Consider the following 14,367-nt stretch of genomic DNA (forward strand, 5'->3'; position numbering starts at 1 on the left):
ATGTAGAATAAACTTCTTATATATATTTGTCAGTCTTGGGGTAGCCATATGTTACATGTAGACTGCTACTTAAAAGTCACTTGTTTTAAGGTTTGTTGGGCTTTTTTGATTGGTTGGTTTTGGTTAATGTTTCTTGCAAAAGTATACTTTTTAGAAAGAGAATCTGCAGCAAATGGTGGTGTACATATATAGGTAACATGGTCAGTAAACAGGAACCTAATTTTTTGTTCTTTTTTTCCAAGAAATCCTGGCTTGTTATCTTAAAAAGTATTGAGATATGTTAAAACTGAGTGTCAAACTTTCATTCTTGATTAGTGCTCTGGATGTTTCTATCACTCTGGTTGAATCCTTCATGCGCCAAACCAACCTGAACAAACTAAAACTATTTACTACTGGAGGACAAACAATAGCCCAGCATCAGATGAGTAGCATGTCACTGCTTAAGGTTTTTTTGGTGAAACAACTTTATCCCTTCAGCAGTTTGAATCTGGACTGGTTTCAGTCTCTGCTGAAAGAGCCACTGCAAAGGGTCTCTGCCCCTGCAAGATTGGTTGACAACAGCTTTAAATCTAAGAAGTCGATAGTCTGTGTCTTATCTGTTGTTTCCAAAGAAATCATCAGCTGAATTTTCAGTAACTGTAAATTCAGTGTGGGAAATAAGAGTAAATGCTTAGAAGTATTTTTCAGTTGCTAAAGTAAATAGAGAAGTTTTTTAGGATTGTATTACTTGCTTAGTGATAACTGATTTCATATACCTGGCCTCCACTCTGTGAAATTCTATGCATAAGAAGAACATATGTTTTTGCATGTACTATTAAATATGAGATGAAAAATATTCAAAGCTGAGAAGATTAAATCCATTAGTTGGGTGACTTGTTTGTTCTTTCTTATGTCCTTCTTTCCTAAGCAATAACACAGTTCTGATGAACGAATGATTGGGGGTTTTTAACAATTTTTTTTTTTTTAAACATGTCTCTGTATCTCTAGTGTTCTTCTTGCACGTTCTTTTATTCTCTGATTTCATTTCACACTTCAGTCTTGTTACTAAGGAATCATTCTTTTCAGTGCTTGGTTGTTGGGTTTTCTACTTTTTCCCCCAGCGTTTTATGTTGTCATGAACAAAATAAACTTGTACTCTTTTGGCATTTTCTCAGAAACTGCTTCAATTTCACTTTAAAATAATAAAAATTAGCATGTAAATATTGAAACTTAATTTGGCCTTTTGATAATAACTAAGACTCAGGTAATTGTGCACTTTTTAATAATTTATTGTTAATGTCTGTGAAGGTTCGCATGATGAGCATGTGTAGTGAAAACTTCTGATTTAATATTCTGAGCAGACCTGTGAAAACAGCAGTCAGCTGGTGTTGTGATGTCAAATCCTTTAAAATTGTTAAGTCAAAAATTAAGTGTTTTTGCTTGTCTTGCAGCTGGTGGGCAATAATTTGTAGATCAGAGGCACTGAGTGTACAGAGATCTCTGGTCTTTGCTTAGGGAATTCAGATTTCCTATGAAAGGTAGAAGATTAAGAATGGAGAGATCAGCTTAAATACATTCCCTCTTTTAGTCTTTTTTTTTTTTTCTTTTAAATAAAGCACATGGCATGGATTTAATCTTGCCATTGCACATAATTTGCCTTGAAGATCATGTTCTGCGTTGAAGCTCGGCTGTCTTTAGCATCGAGGGTTTATGTAAGTGGATGGAAAATGGTTTAGCTTGCTGCTTATGCCCCCAGCACTTCCGCCCTTATTCCCTTCGTCACCGAAGGATCCATTTTTATATAATGAATTTTAGTTGGGTGACAAGGGAAAAAATTAGGGATAATCAGTGTTTGATTTGGGGGGAGAGAATATGGCAATATTTATGCTGCAAATACTGGTAACTTAGTATTCAGAAATACTTTGAGCTAGTTAAAAGTAAGAGAAATCTTTAGAAAGTAAATTTAAAGTACAAACACAATCACATCTAACTGACTATCTGACAAGATGACTGCACAGTTGCACATAGTTTCAACTACTTTGTCAATTTTCATGTTTAAAGCAAAGCAGGGGACAGTTGTTAAGATAAAAAAGCCTGTTACTTAGTGCTGATTTATTTTGTAAAGTTTGCATGTGTTGAATGGTTTCTATGGGGTCCTCTGCTTTTCAGAAGCAGATCACTTTGATTTGATAGTACTTAGCTGTTCACTGGTTGTTATACAACTGTTACATGCTTAATGTTTGAAATCCATTATTTTATTTCTACATTTAGCAACTGTCTAATACGTAAAAAACATTTAAGAAATACCCTTTAATGTTGCTGCTAATGCTTGATGATTTTGAACTTGATTTTTTTAGGGCTATATATAAGTTTTGTTAATCATATGGCTTGTACAAGTTAATATTCTGCCAGCAGTAGAGAATATGAAGAAAACCTTGCTAAATTATTTAAAGTTTAATGTTCACTTGGGAATATGGTGAACTGCTGGTGTCAAAGTTGTGATTTGTGACTGAAGCACACATCTAACCAAGTAGTTTAGTTTGTCATCCATTGCCACTGATGATGAGCCTATTGTTTTTTCAAGAGAAAGAATTTTCATAATTCTTGATTCAATTGTTTTGCCCACTTTTCAAATGTTTTCAGGATAAAGCACTACTAATTTACAATATTTACTCTGCAGCAAGTTTAACTTTATCCATCTGGGAAGTAATTTCTGCTGATATATTATATTTCTGTCTGTTAACAACATTTTGTATTATGGCATCTTCACATTTCCAGGCTCCGCATAAGGCTCCTTTAATGTGGAAAAGAGCAGTTGTAGTGCTGGGGAGCAGGCAGCCAGGCTTAAGTGCAAGTTTTTGACAAATGACAATTGAATAAGCAATGGCTGTAAAAAGAAGGGCTTGAATTTAAACTAACAAGAAGTGTAATTGAAACATAAAGTAAAAACAAGCTAAAAATAAGAATGTCCACTCTATCAGTACTCATTTGACTGAAAACACAAGATGAAATTTCTTTTCTCTATGGTTTAAGCAGTGGCAAAAATAACTACTGGCACTTCTGCAATTGCTTATCATAAAATTGATATAGGGATGACAGTTGGGAGCAGACTAAATGAACTACTGGAGAAATTAGCTGCTCAATGTCTTAATGCTCAGTGTTTTTGAGTGATGCATCTTGCAGAACCAACATTTCTGTAAGAGAAGCACAAATTGATAACTGCTGTAGATCTCATGTAGAACTGCAGTACTGGAAAAGCGAAAGTGAGTCACTCTTTAATTAGTAAACTATTTAATAAAGAACATAAAATGTACTATGGCTTATGCATATAAATTACTTGGTTTTGGTATTGGCTTGTAATGACTAATTGCGATTCAAATGAGTAGGGGTTTAAACCTGTTCCCAGACTTCTGTGTATGTGGGAAGATGTGAGCATCCAAGTATCTGGAATTGGAGCTCAGGGTGGATATGAATGGATAATAGCAAGTTTACAAAACCTTCATTATGTAATTCATAAAACAAAGCTTTCACAATTGTTCTTTGTGAGGTACAAAGGCATGCCTTTGTCATGCTGTACTCAAATGAAATGGCTTCAGCTGAGAGGTGACTTAAAGGATGAGCTCCTACAAAGATTTTATGTGCTGGCTGAGCTGTATCTCATGGTTTTCTGTATAGTTTTGGATGCCTAGCAACTTACTAAAATTTTGTTGTATTCAATTAATAATAGCCTGTTACATACTGATAAAAATAAAAATTGAGGACATCTGTGAGAAATGGTTATTGAAGTGAAAAAGTGTACTGTCAAATTTATTTGTACGCAAATATTACTAAAAGTTATTGATGTATTTGAAATACTATCAGTAGGAAGAATTCAAGTGAAATTTGACTGAAAATATAGGAAGCTTTTTATAAAAAATGCTGAATCTCAAAGGTTTCAAATGTTCATTGCAAGTTCAAATAGGTGTTGTAGCTCAAACTGGTTCATTTAACCAGTGTGTGTGTGTTAGAAGGGAGATTAAGCCATTTTAGATTTTTTTTTTTTTTTCCAATGGGAAACAAAGACACTTGGGAAAACATTTTGGTCATTACAGTTTGAGAATGTTACAATTTGTAACTTTAGGCTTGGCAAATATTTGCCTTCATTTTGGAACAGACCTGGCATTCATATTGTGTTTGCTTTTTTGCCACAGTGTAAAGCCATCCCCAGCTGAAGGAGTCAAGTCCAATCCATCCAAGAGACACAGGGACCGCTTGAATGCGGAGCTGGACCGCTTGGCGAGCCTGCTGCCTTTCCCTCAAGATGTTATCGCCAAATTGGATAAGCTGTCTGTGCTTAGGCTTAGCGTCAGTTACCTGAGAGCTAAAAGTTTTTTTGACGGTAAGCACTGGGAATTTATTTGGGTTTGAGCTGCTTGTAAAATTCATTTTATACTGTATGTTGATTTCAGCTGTTTAAGTACTTAAAACTGTTAAATTTATCTGTATATTAATGGAAACGCCAGTTGCATGAATATATACAATGTAACTTTGTAAAGTAAGCTTTCCACTTTCTTGAAACCAAATGTAACTACTTTCATTTCACTTGGGTCGCCAGCCTTTCAATGCCGTGCATTTGGAAGTAATATTGCCCTTAATGAGTCCTCCAGTCCTTTTCATCAGACTGTCAAAGATACCCAAGAGATTTCTCTTTTCCCCCTCTGAAAATTGCCTTTGTACAACTATTACAGTTTCAAAATATGTCATATGAGTTCCCATCCAGCTGTATTTTGCTTAATGATGCATCAAAAATGATTTTGCTTTGATGTAAAGTAATTGATAGTGCCCCTTCCTACAGTTTATTGCAAAGGTGACTTGTAAAGAATAGAGACAAAATCTCTCCTGTGTCCAAGCCCTGATTAATGCAGGACATGAGGCATTAAAATGACAGCTAAGGTTCTCCAGTTATGTGGGCAGGTGTGCACTGACCCCAGTCCTGGCAAGGGTAATATAGCAACACTCAGAGTAGTCATGGGGTCAGAAGTGTGTGTCCTTGGTCACCTCAGATCTGGCCAGGGAGTCCCATCCCTCTCTCTCCTTTGCTACCTGAGATGCTCTGTAGGGTGAGATGCACTGGTTGACTTCATGCCAGTTTCTTCAAAGGCAGGCATAGTCTGATCCTTTTCATTGCAGGAATAAAGCAAGGAGCTTGTATTAATTGTCCTTTTCTTTTAGCAGTCACTGAGATTTTACAGTTATTATATTGAAGATTAAATTTTATTGATCAGCTGTAGCTGAAGAATCTTGATTGCAATGGAGTTGATGTTAAACTTCAAGTTGTTTTTAAACTTTTTTGGACATTAAAATAACCATTGTCCTCATCAGTTTAAGATTGTCTCAGCCTCCAAAACATGGATGAAAGGACTCAAGAAACCTGTCTAAGATAGTTCCACTTTTTCCTGCAGGACTACAGAATGTCTATTTTCATTTATTGTGTCAACTGGCTTCAGTTTATTAATGCTTATAAATTTATATTCAGTTTTATTGCTTGAAGAATATATCCAAGTGTCCTGATTTCTGTGCTTGTTCAGGACAGTTCTTAGTATGAAGTCTAAGCTGTAAGGCTAGATCTGGCCAAATATTTCTAGCAGGTTTTTTTTTTTTCCAGATGAAAATATTTTCTTCCATCAAATGAGAGTTCTCTTGGCAGCTCAGTTTCATGAAAATCTTTGTAAGATGTTATCTGAGGTAGACTGCTGTAACAGAAATTATTTTGCTTGCCTATGTTCTCTTGGTGAATTGAAGAAATTCTAGTCTCAGTGAAATGAGCTTTGTTGTATTTGTTTTAATTATGTTTTCTGAAATAAATCCAAGATTGCAAGTGATAATAGCAAATCTTAATTTCTCATCTCAGTTTCTTGTGCAATGGAACTGCTTGATTTTTATTCTTGTTGCCTCTTCCGCCCAATTTGCACTTGAAGGTCCTGGAATAAAGTTTAAGGCTATGATTTCTCTACATGGAAAAAAAAAAATTTGTACCGTCAGATAGAATGGCTTCAGTAGAAGTTGTCTTAATGGGTTTTATTACCAGAAAAAGTCTTTTTGCTACTTCTTTTCAGGCCTTTGTATTGTAGGACTACAAATCAGGTTAGTCATCAGTCTCCATCTGAAGGTATTTAAAGATTAACATTGATGACTTAAGTGAAGATAAACAAAAGTGACCAATTTATGACTGACAGACACAATAGTGAAAATTAGATCTTTCTACTGTTTTAGTTGTCTTAAATACCATGGAATCTATTTCAGTGAAATTCACCTTCCAAAAGAAAAATTAGTGCTTTGAAGAACAGAATTAGCAAAAAACTTCTGAAAACCCCTAGGTTTGATTTTCATGATCTGTCTATGCAGTGCTTCTCAGAAGGGCTTTTTTGAAAGAGTGTTTTGTGTGGTTGAATATATATGGAAAACCCTGTAGAATAAATCTGGCAAATGCAAGAGTGAGCACTGATTGTCACCTTGAGTGCCTAGACCAAGCCAAAGCTCCACTTTATTAACACAGCATGCTGAAGTAAAGGGAAACACTAAATGAATAACAGGATGCAAATGGGGGGGGTGTGTAAATTCCTGCGGAAAGTAAAATATAAACGCGTAATCATATGATCTTGCTTGAAAGGAAACCCAAGTTTTTGCTGTAACAATAGATTTTTTTTTCAAAGAAAACACTTGCATTTTTCCAAGTTTAAATAATCTAGAGTGAATGTCTGTTTTCTGAAGGCGGAAGTCTGGGGGGAGAAAAAGAACTCTTTTGTGAAAGACATCTCAGAAAATTACATCAATTTGAATAAATGTGCCTCACTTAAATGTCTACAAGGTTTTTTTAAAAGCTCTGTGTGTGTTTATATATGTGTGTGTGTATATATAAAAAATAAAAAAGCACCACCAAAGAACACCTTCCTTTGACTGTAGTCATTAAGATGGTACGGTGGTACAGAATGTTCTCTGGAGCTAGAGGCAGGTGAGTTTTTCTGTAGTGCCTACTGAAATATTGTAGACCTCTGCATGCTTGCTGTATTTCAGGTTGTAGGAAAGAGGTATATGCATTTTTCTCTTCCACAACCTCAAAAGATCTTACTTTCTTGTGTTGGTGATTGCATTCTGTTAAGCAGTTGCTTTTGATTGTTTTTCTCTGTTGGTGTAATTATTGTCCTGCTAAGTGACCCTGCAGATACACTGGTTTAGTGTGGTCAGGTTAGTCTCAAGACCACATTATGTCAGAAGGCTTTCTGTATCCCCATGTCAGGCACTCTGGCATGCTTTTATATGCACAAATTTGACCTTGACTCAAGAAGGAAATTGTAGTAGTGGATTAAAATTGTGAGTCTCAAGTCTGTTTCTTTATAAAGTCTTGTGTGGCACGTCAAAGCTAAAAAATGTTTTAGGGTGGTGTCGCTTCTCAGCTGTGCAGTTCTACCTGCTGTACTGAAGTGGATTAGCAGTCCTCAAAGTCAAGCAGGTTAGCTTAAATCACCACTGGAGTGTTTATTTTGTGCATGTAAGATACTTTCTGAAAGTGGCTTAAGGCAAGCTTTTTATTTATAAGAGACTAGGATGAATCAGGCAGGTGTCTGCTGACAATCAGAAAAGACTTTGTGTGTTGTCCTGGTATTATTTCAGTTCACTTTGATGTTAAGTGCCCATGCATGTGTGCAGTCAGCAGTGAAAAATATAAAGTAGAACATGGGACAACAGTTCTTTGTGTGGACGCAGGTTAGTGTGAGCTCAGCATCTGAAGCACCACTGGGCAATCATTAAGAAAAGCCTGTGTTTCCCATGCATACTAAAGGAAAAAGCCCTTTTCCTTCCAGGTTTGGTCCTTATATGATGAATTGATAATCACTTAAATACTTTGCTGCCGTGAGGAAAAACTTTCATAATTATTCTTCTTGGGATTTTGGTGAAACAGATTAAAGCGTTAAAAGTCGACTTTGTATGACTGATCACTTTCGTAATGTTAGGGGCAGGATTTTTTATTTCAAAGGTGTACTGAGAATAAAGGAGAGGCTTGCAGCATCTAAAATGAAGTAGCTGTGCTATGTGTGCCTATCGATACATTAGAAACAAAATTCAACATGTTGCTTATTAATTGTCCTTTCATCCATTTCACTAAGAATTCCTGTGGTTTAAAGTATGTGGGGTTTTTTCCCCTCTTGCTTATTGGGCAGTAATCTGCATTTATAGAATAAAGTTTCCGCTCAAAATTAGTTTAGAATTGGTTTCTTATGTGGGATGCTAGTGATTCTGGCAAGCACAGCAATAACAAACTAATTAAGATTTTTTTTTTCCAGTAAGTTTGCATTGCTTTTTTTTTTTTTTTTGCTTTGTAATATAATTAACACACATTCCTTGGCATGGTATAGCTTAAATTTGCACTGTCATCATATAAAATATATATTTTTTGATAACGTATTTTTCCTGTCATGCCCACTTTTCTATCATATTATGTGCTGGAGAGAACAGACTGCATGTGGTTCCTGTTCTGGAGACTATGGCTAAGATATACACATGGGAAAGACAGGCAGAGTGGGAGACAATGTATTTATTCTGTCGCACTGAGAGGGGCAGCAACATATTTCCAGTCTAGCAGATATACATAGCCTTTCTGCCAAGTGTCAGGTGTCGGTCTGGAACAGAAACCTGAAAGTACAAAAATTGTTTAAACACAACCCAGTAAGACCAGGATAATACAGTAGATCTGTCCTGACTTGCTTTTATTTTAGACAGTTACCATCTTTACCTGCCGTGTCTGTCTAATGCAGTTTTCCTCATGTATTTTTTGAAAGTGTTCCTTCCCTTTTATGTTACCTCCTTTCCCTGCTCCTGCTGCTGCATACATAGATGCCTGACCTCCACACTAGGAAAAGCTAAAGCCCTGTAGAGCAGTGGAGTTAGGCTACACTTACTGCTTTTGAGTGTTTATGTGGATGTTGCATAGGAATTTACTCTTGCCAGCAGCTTCTAGTGGGCTTGGCTAGTATTATTTGTTTCAGGACTCTGTCTTAGGCTATTGTTTTACACCTAAAGTAGAAAATACCCCATGGTTTGGTTGTTCTCTAACTGGGTTTTCTGTATCTGGTATTTTATACCATGCACACAAATAATTTTCACAGTTTTGAATGAGCTTCTTTGAATCTCGTCTGAGAGGTGGAGGGAAAAAAATAATCGGGAAAAAAAAGCCCAACCCAAACAAACCGTTTCCTTTTATACTCTCTTCCCCCCTGGCCCAAATCCAAAGTTATTACAAAATGTGAACCTTGGAATTGTATAGTTATTTCAGTATCAGACTATCATACCATTCAAATTATTTCCTAATCCATGCTTGTTCTTTCACTGTCTCTTTTTTTCTTTTTTTTCTCCAAACCTCCCCCCTTGCCCCCAATCCCCTGAGACTCACACTGAGCATTTGGGACAGTCTGCTACAGACTATTTTAGCCTGTATTTTATGTAACAGACAGTAAGTAGGGATTTAAGCTTTGAAGTCCTAAATTCCGATCTTCAAAAATGATGATCAGAGCCATGTAGCTGTGACGTCACCCTAAATCACAAAATGTGTATGTCTTCACAATCTTAGCTTTTGTTTTCAGGAGTACTGTGTCACTAGGCATCTGATGCAGCTGGGCAGCTCTATACCCCCATGGGCTGATGCAATTAAATATAACCCAAACTGAACACCTAAAATTGAAAATTCTGTTTATATCACACAATAAGAGCTTAAAATGTCACTGTATTTGTAGGATAAGAGGAGAAACCAGTACAAATGCTAACAGGTTAATGTGTTCTTTGGATTTTCTTTCCCTGTTACATTCTGGTATTTCAGTGATTGATGTTAATGATTGTTAGAACTCCGTTTGCAAGGAAGAGAAATGAAAGGTTATCTCTTCTTCTCTGCCCTATGTGTATTATTTAATCAAAGGCATATGAAAACTCATTGTAGGAGCCTCTTATGTTCCACAGAGCTGTTGTAAAATTTCTTGAAAACCCTGTCCCAGTGTGCAGAGCATTTATTTTTTCTCTGTAGCCCTTGTTAATAGAGAGATTAGTTCTAAGCATACTGTCTGGGCTTTGCTCTGGATTCCTGGCTCTTGTTTACAAGATCAGAGCCTAAAATATAATTTATCCTGTTCTAACACCATCAGTGTTCTGGAGATAGACACTGTTGTATGACATTCAAACCAAGACCAGGTAGCAAGATAAAAAGCTTAGCCTCAGGAAGTACCACTGCTTCTCTGGCCTTGTGTATTCCAAGTCTTGTAACCTTTGCTCATGTTATTGCTGTACTGTAGCACCTAAAGATAATGCAATTTGGAGCTTTTTGGTTTTGTTACACAAATCACCACAACTGTTGCTCCCTCCTCCAATGAAAGTTTGAGTGGAGAATTGGAAGTAGCACTGGGCTCTCAACATCTGTCTTCCATGGGCTTCATGTTTCATCCACCCAAATTTGAAGAAGTATGGTTTGCTTGAGTATGGCCTTAGAAATATGTCCTAGTTAATTAAGGCTTCAGTATGAATACACATTAAAAATGTGTACAAATAATCTATTAATACTGGAATAGTTTCTACTGCTCTCTGTGCCTTTATGACTCAGCAGTTTTCCTCCCGTGTGTGCTTGCCAGTGGAAGAAATGCCCTAGTTTTTCCTTACCAGAATACAGATAAAGTCAAACAGGAAATAAGACATGCTTGTATGATTCAGCTCTGTAGATGTTTACAGTTCTACCCAGTTATAACATTATTTATTTTTCCTGAGTAAACAAAAACTTCACCTTTGCTAAAACAGTTTCTGTTCCGTACGTGCTTTGATGAACTACTTAAAGAATGATTGCCCTGTGAATTGTCTTGGAAATCCAGCTAGATAAATAGAAGCGAATTCTATTTACCAAAGCTTGGTCATAGTAATTGTTGAATTAATTAGTTACCTCTTTTTAAAGAGGTAAAAATAATGAATTTCAAAAGTGCTCTTCAAAGTTTCAGGTAATGTATTGATAAATATTTCCTTGTAAAAGAATCTTGGGAGCTCCTGCTCATCAGTGCGGTGTCCAGTCTGGATGTTTAACAAGGTACTATGTAAATGATAAAACTTACCATAGTTATTCTAGAGACTTAAATGAACTAAACTATAAGAACTAGAATGGTTATCTGAAACTGCTTTAAGAAAATGTAGGTTTGCTGCCTGCCAGCTGTGAACATTAAAGGGGACCTGCAAATAGGAATTAGTCGCCCTTAGTGATGCATGCTAAACTCTGTTTTTAGTTGAACAAAGAGATGCTCATTGTTTTCCACTGAATAATTGCCTCTTGAAATTTAACACATGTGCCTTTTGAATTGCACATTACTGCACACTTTATGCATGGCATTGTATAACATCTAATAAGCTGAAAGATATACATACTTGGCCCCTCAAGACAAATTGAAGGATGATGTCTTTCCTTTATTGATGCTTTTCTTTATGCCACATTTTTTAATATGCCATATTTTACTTATTTGGAGGAAAAAAATAAGGATAGCCTCCAGTTTCGTCCTTGCTTATATCATTTATTTTTTGGTTTACTTTTACCAGACAATGATAAGAGATGTGCCTAGAACAGAACAAAGAGTCTTTCTTGCTTATCCTCACAGCTGCTCTGAATTTTGCTTTGATATTGTCATGCTCTGTATGGTGCTATGTGTAATATCTTACCAGAGACCAGGCTGTTGATTTGATCATGTTAAAGGATGGTTAAATGCATCTGGTGTCATACAGCACGTTGATACTGAGGGCTTTTTTTAATATGCTTTCTTGACCTAGTTAATGGGAAACTTTGTAGACAGGTGAAGCCTATTAGTAGGTCTGATGTTAAGTTACATAATTGTGTGGTTTGTAGCTGATCCTTCAGAAGGATAGCAATGCAAATATGAATTCCTGGTCAGTATGTTATCAGGTGGCATAAATGCTAATGTTATACCTAGTGATGTAGAGGGGGTAAATAAAAATTCCCCCTCTTCATGCTCCCCGTCATCATTTGAAAGTAAAGCTCAAGACTTAATGATCTTCTGCGGGAAGGGTTTGAGCTCCATAACCAAGAGCTTTTAGGAATGTATTAGCCTGTGCATTTCTCAAGTGTCCCCCTTCCCTTTGTTTGTCTTGATTCATACTGGGTGACTGCAAGCCCTGTGTAATTAATTGCAATTAACTACTTTCAGCACTAGGAACATCAACTGCACTGAATCCATCAGTGCTTCTTGTAACATGGCAGCACTACTGTGAAAAAGCTACTGCCTTAGTTAAGTGAAGAAGTTCTTCCTCAGCTTTTATCCGGTGAGAATACTTGTCTCCTCTGGAGGCTAGGGGCAAATCATGCCTACAAATAGACAAAGAGCCCTTTTATGAAGGGTGCCTAGGTTTGTGGACAGCAGGAGAGTGGTTAGTATTGTTTCCCTTGACTTTTACAGGGTCTTCAATGTTGTTTTTGTATCACCAAGCTGGTGAGTTAGCATCTCTCCAGAGAATCTCTCCAGTTCTGTCCTAAGTGATCCATTCCTCTTCCCCCTGAGTAGTACAACTGAAGTCTCGCTGTCAATATCAGTGGAAGCCTGTGAAGTTCAGGGGGTGACTAGAGGTTTCTGCAAAGGACAAGGCAAGAATCATCTTTCAGTCCGAGGACATGCATGTGGCTTTTAACAAGATAAGTCGATGGGCTCTGGCAGTGAAATAAGCTGAGAGTAACTCCCATATCCCAAGTAGAGAAAAGACAATCTTGGTCTGGAAAGAAAGCAATCCTCCAAAAGCTCACTTGATTCCCTTGCTATAATTCAGTCATTGCAGAAAGCCTTCTGCCAAATTGCTGAAAAATTATCAATTGGTGCAAAAATGCAACTTCATCTCTTTTGGTGGAATGCATGTTTTCCTCATTCAATTCAAGTAAGAGATACTTCTGTTAGAAAGTGCTTGTTCATTAATATTTTTATATAGCAAGGGTTGGAATTGAATGGTCTTGTAAAGAAACCTTCCAAACCCACTTCCATTCCCTTTTAATGCAGTAGTTGCAAAATTCAACATTGCCTTTTACTTGTAGAATTAACTGTCCTCTTTCATGTATGGGATATAATTGACAGTTTCTGTTTTTTCAGTTAAAATTGTAGAGAAATTCTCCAGGCAAAAATTCTATGAAGTTGCCATTGAGCCATCAGTTCAGTGAACATAAATTTAAGGCATTGTTTCAGTAGGGGAAAAAAAAAAAGGATTTGAGTTAATATTTGAGTAACAGGTCCAAGTTTGCGTGAGCCAAGTTCCCCAATGAAACTGATGGATAAGAAAATAACTGGGAACTATAAAGGGAATTTAAAAACTGCTTTAGATTCCTCGGCTTTATAATAAAAGTTAATACTGATGTATAAAAAGAACAGTTATTTCAATATGATTTTTTTCTTAAGTGAAGTTTAACCATTTCAGAATTAGTGATTTATTTTTAAAATAATCTATGGCATTGGCTGTCCTTTTCTAGTTGGTATTAATTAATCTTTTCTACAAATCAAAAGCCTAACAAATGGCTGGTTTTTAAACAATATGTAATATCTGATTAGCTTTTGCTTTGTTCTAACATATTGAAAAATTGTTATAGGAAGAGAAAACTCTGGTTTTAGGAACCAAAGGCTCAGAAGTAGGATACTGTTAATATAGGTTCAACTTCCCACATATCTCATTCCATAAGGAATTAAATTACTTCACTTTCTTCTTTGATTTTTCATGCCTCACCTCAAAAATATTAGGAGGACTTTTTTTCTCCCCTTTTTGTGGCTAAAGCAGTCTCATTAATAGGTCTGATGATAAGCTACACCTCTTGCTGACCTTTTTTTCTGAAGAAGCAAGGAAGATGTACCAAGACAAGCAACTGAATGGGAAATAGCTCAGAAGAAATGTGTGTGCCAGGATATGGTTTTGGTGATTCAGCAGGTGACTGTCACCTCTGTGATAGGGAACAAGAGTTCATTGCCTCTAAGTCTTGAAACCACAAGCAGTATACAGTTTGGTATGTGGTTGTTAAGCTTCAAAGCCCAAGTGAGAGATTACAAATTTGAACAACTGTATGTTTCCTGAGATTTACTTTTCTGTTTTTAAGTACAAGACAAAAGCAAAGTTTTTATTCCTTACGTGTGTTTCAAAAAAAGGATCTGAACTAAAATTTAATCAGGCGACTCGGTACAGCTGGATAACTATAAAAGCACTGCACACTAATTGCCGTTTTGCTGCGTTATACGTATGTCATATGCAGCCATTCTTGAGGCTTGTTTTTTAGCAACTCTGCTTTGAGTTGAGGAGAACTACCACTGCTGCATTTGAAGCTCAGAAACTCCCACCCACCTTTGACCCTCTCTG

General features: G+C 36.5%; 1 protein-coding gene across 1 annotated transcript in view; it reads left to right on the forward strand.

Moving 5' to 3' along the window:
- Positions 1-14,367, forward strand: part of AHR (aryl hydrocarbon receptor) — a 63,482-nt gene that overhangs the window by 3,978 nt on the left and 45,137 nt on the right. The window contains exon 2 of the mRNA XM_069007071.1: positions 4,170-4,357. Within this exon, the coding sequence (XP_068863172.1) occupies positions 4,170-4,357 (188 nt within the window). The remainder of the gene's footprint in view (positions 1-4,169; positions 4,358-14,367) is intronic.

Source organism: Aphelocoma coerulescens, chromosome 2 (genome assembly GCF_041296385.1).
Source record: "Aphelocoma coerulescens isolate FSJ_1873_10779 chromosome 2, UR_Acoe_1.0, whole genome shotgun sequence".
Taxonomy (NCBI): domain Eukaryota; kingdom Metazoa; phylum Chordata; class Aves; order Passeriformes; family Corvidae; genus Aphelocoma; species Aphelocoma coerulescens.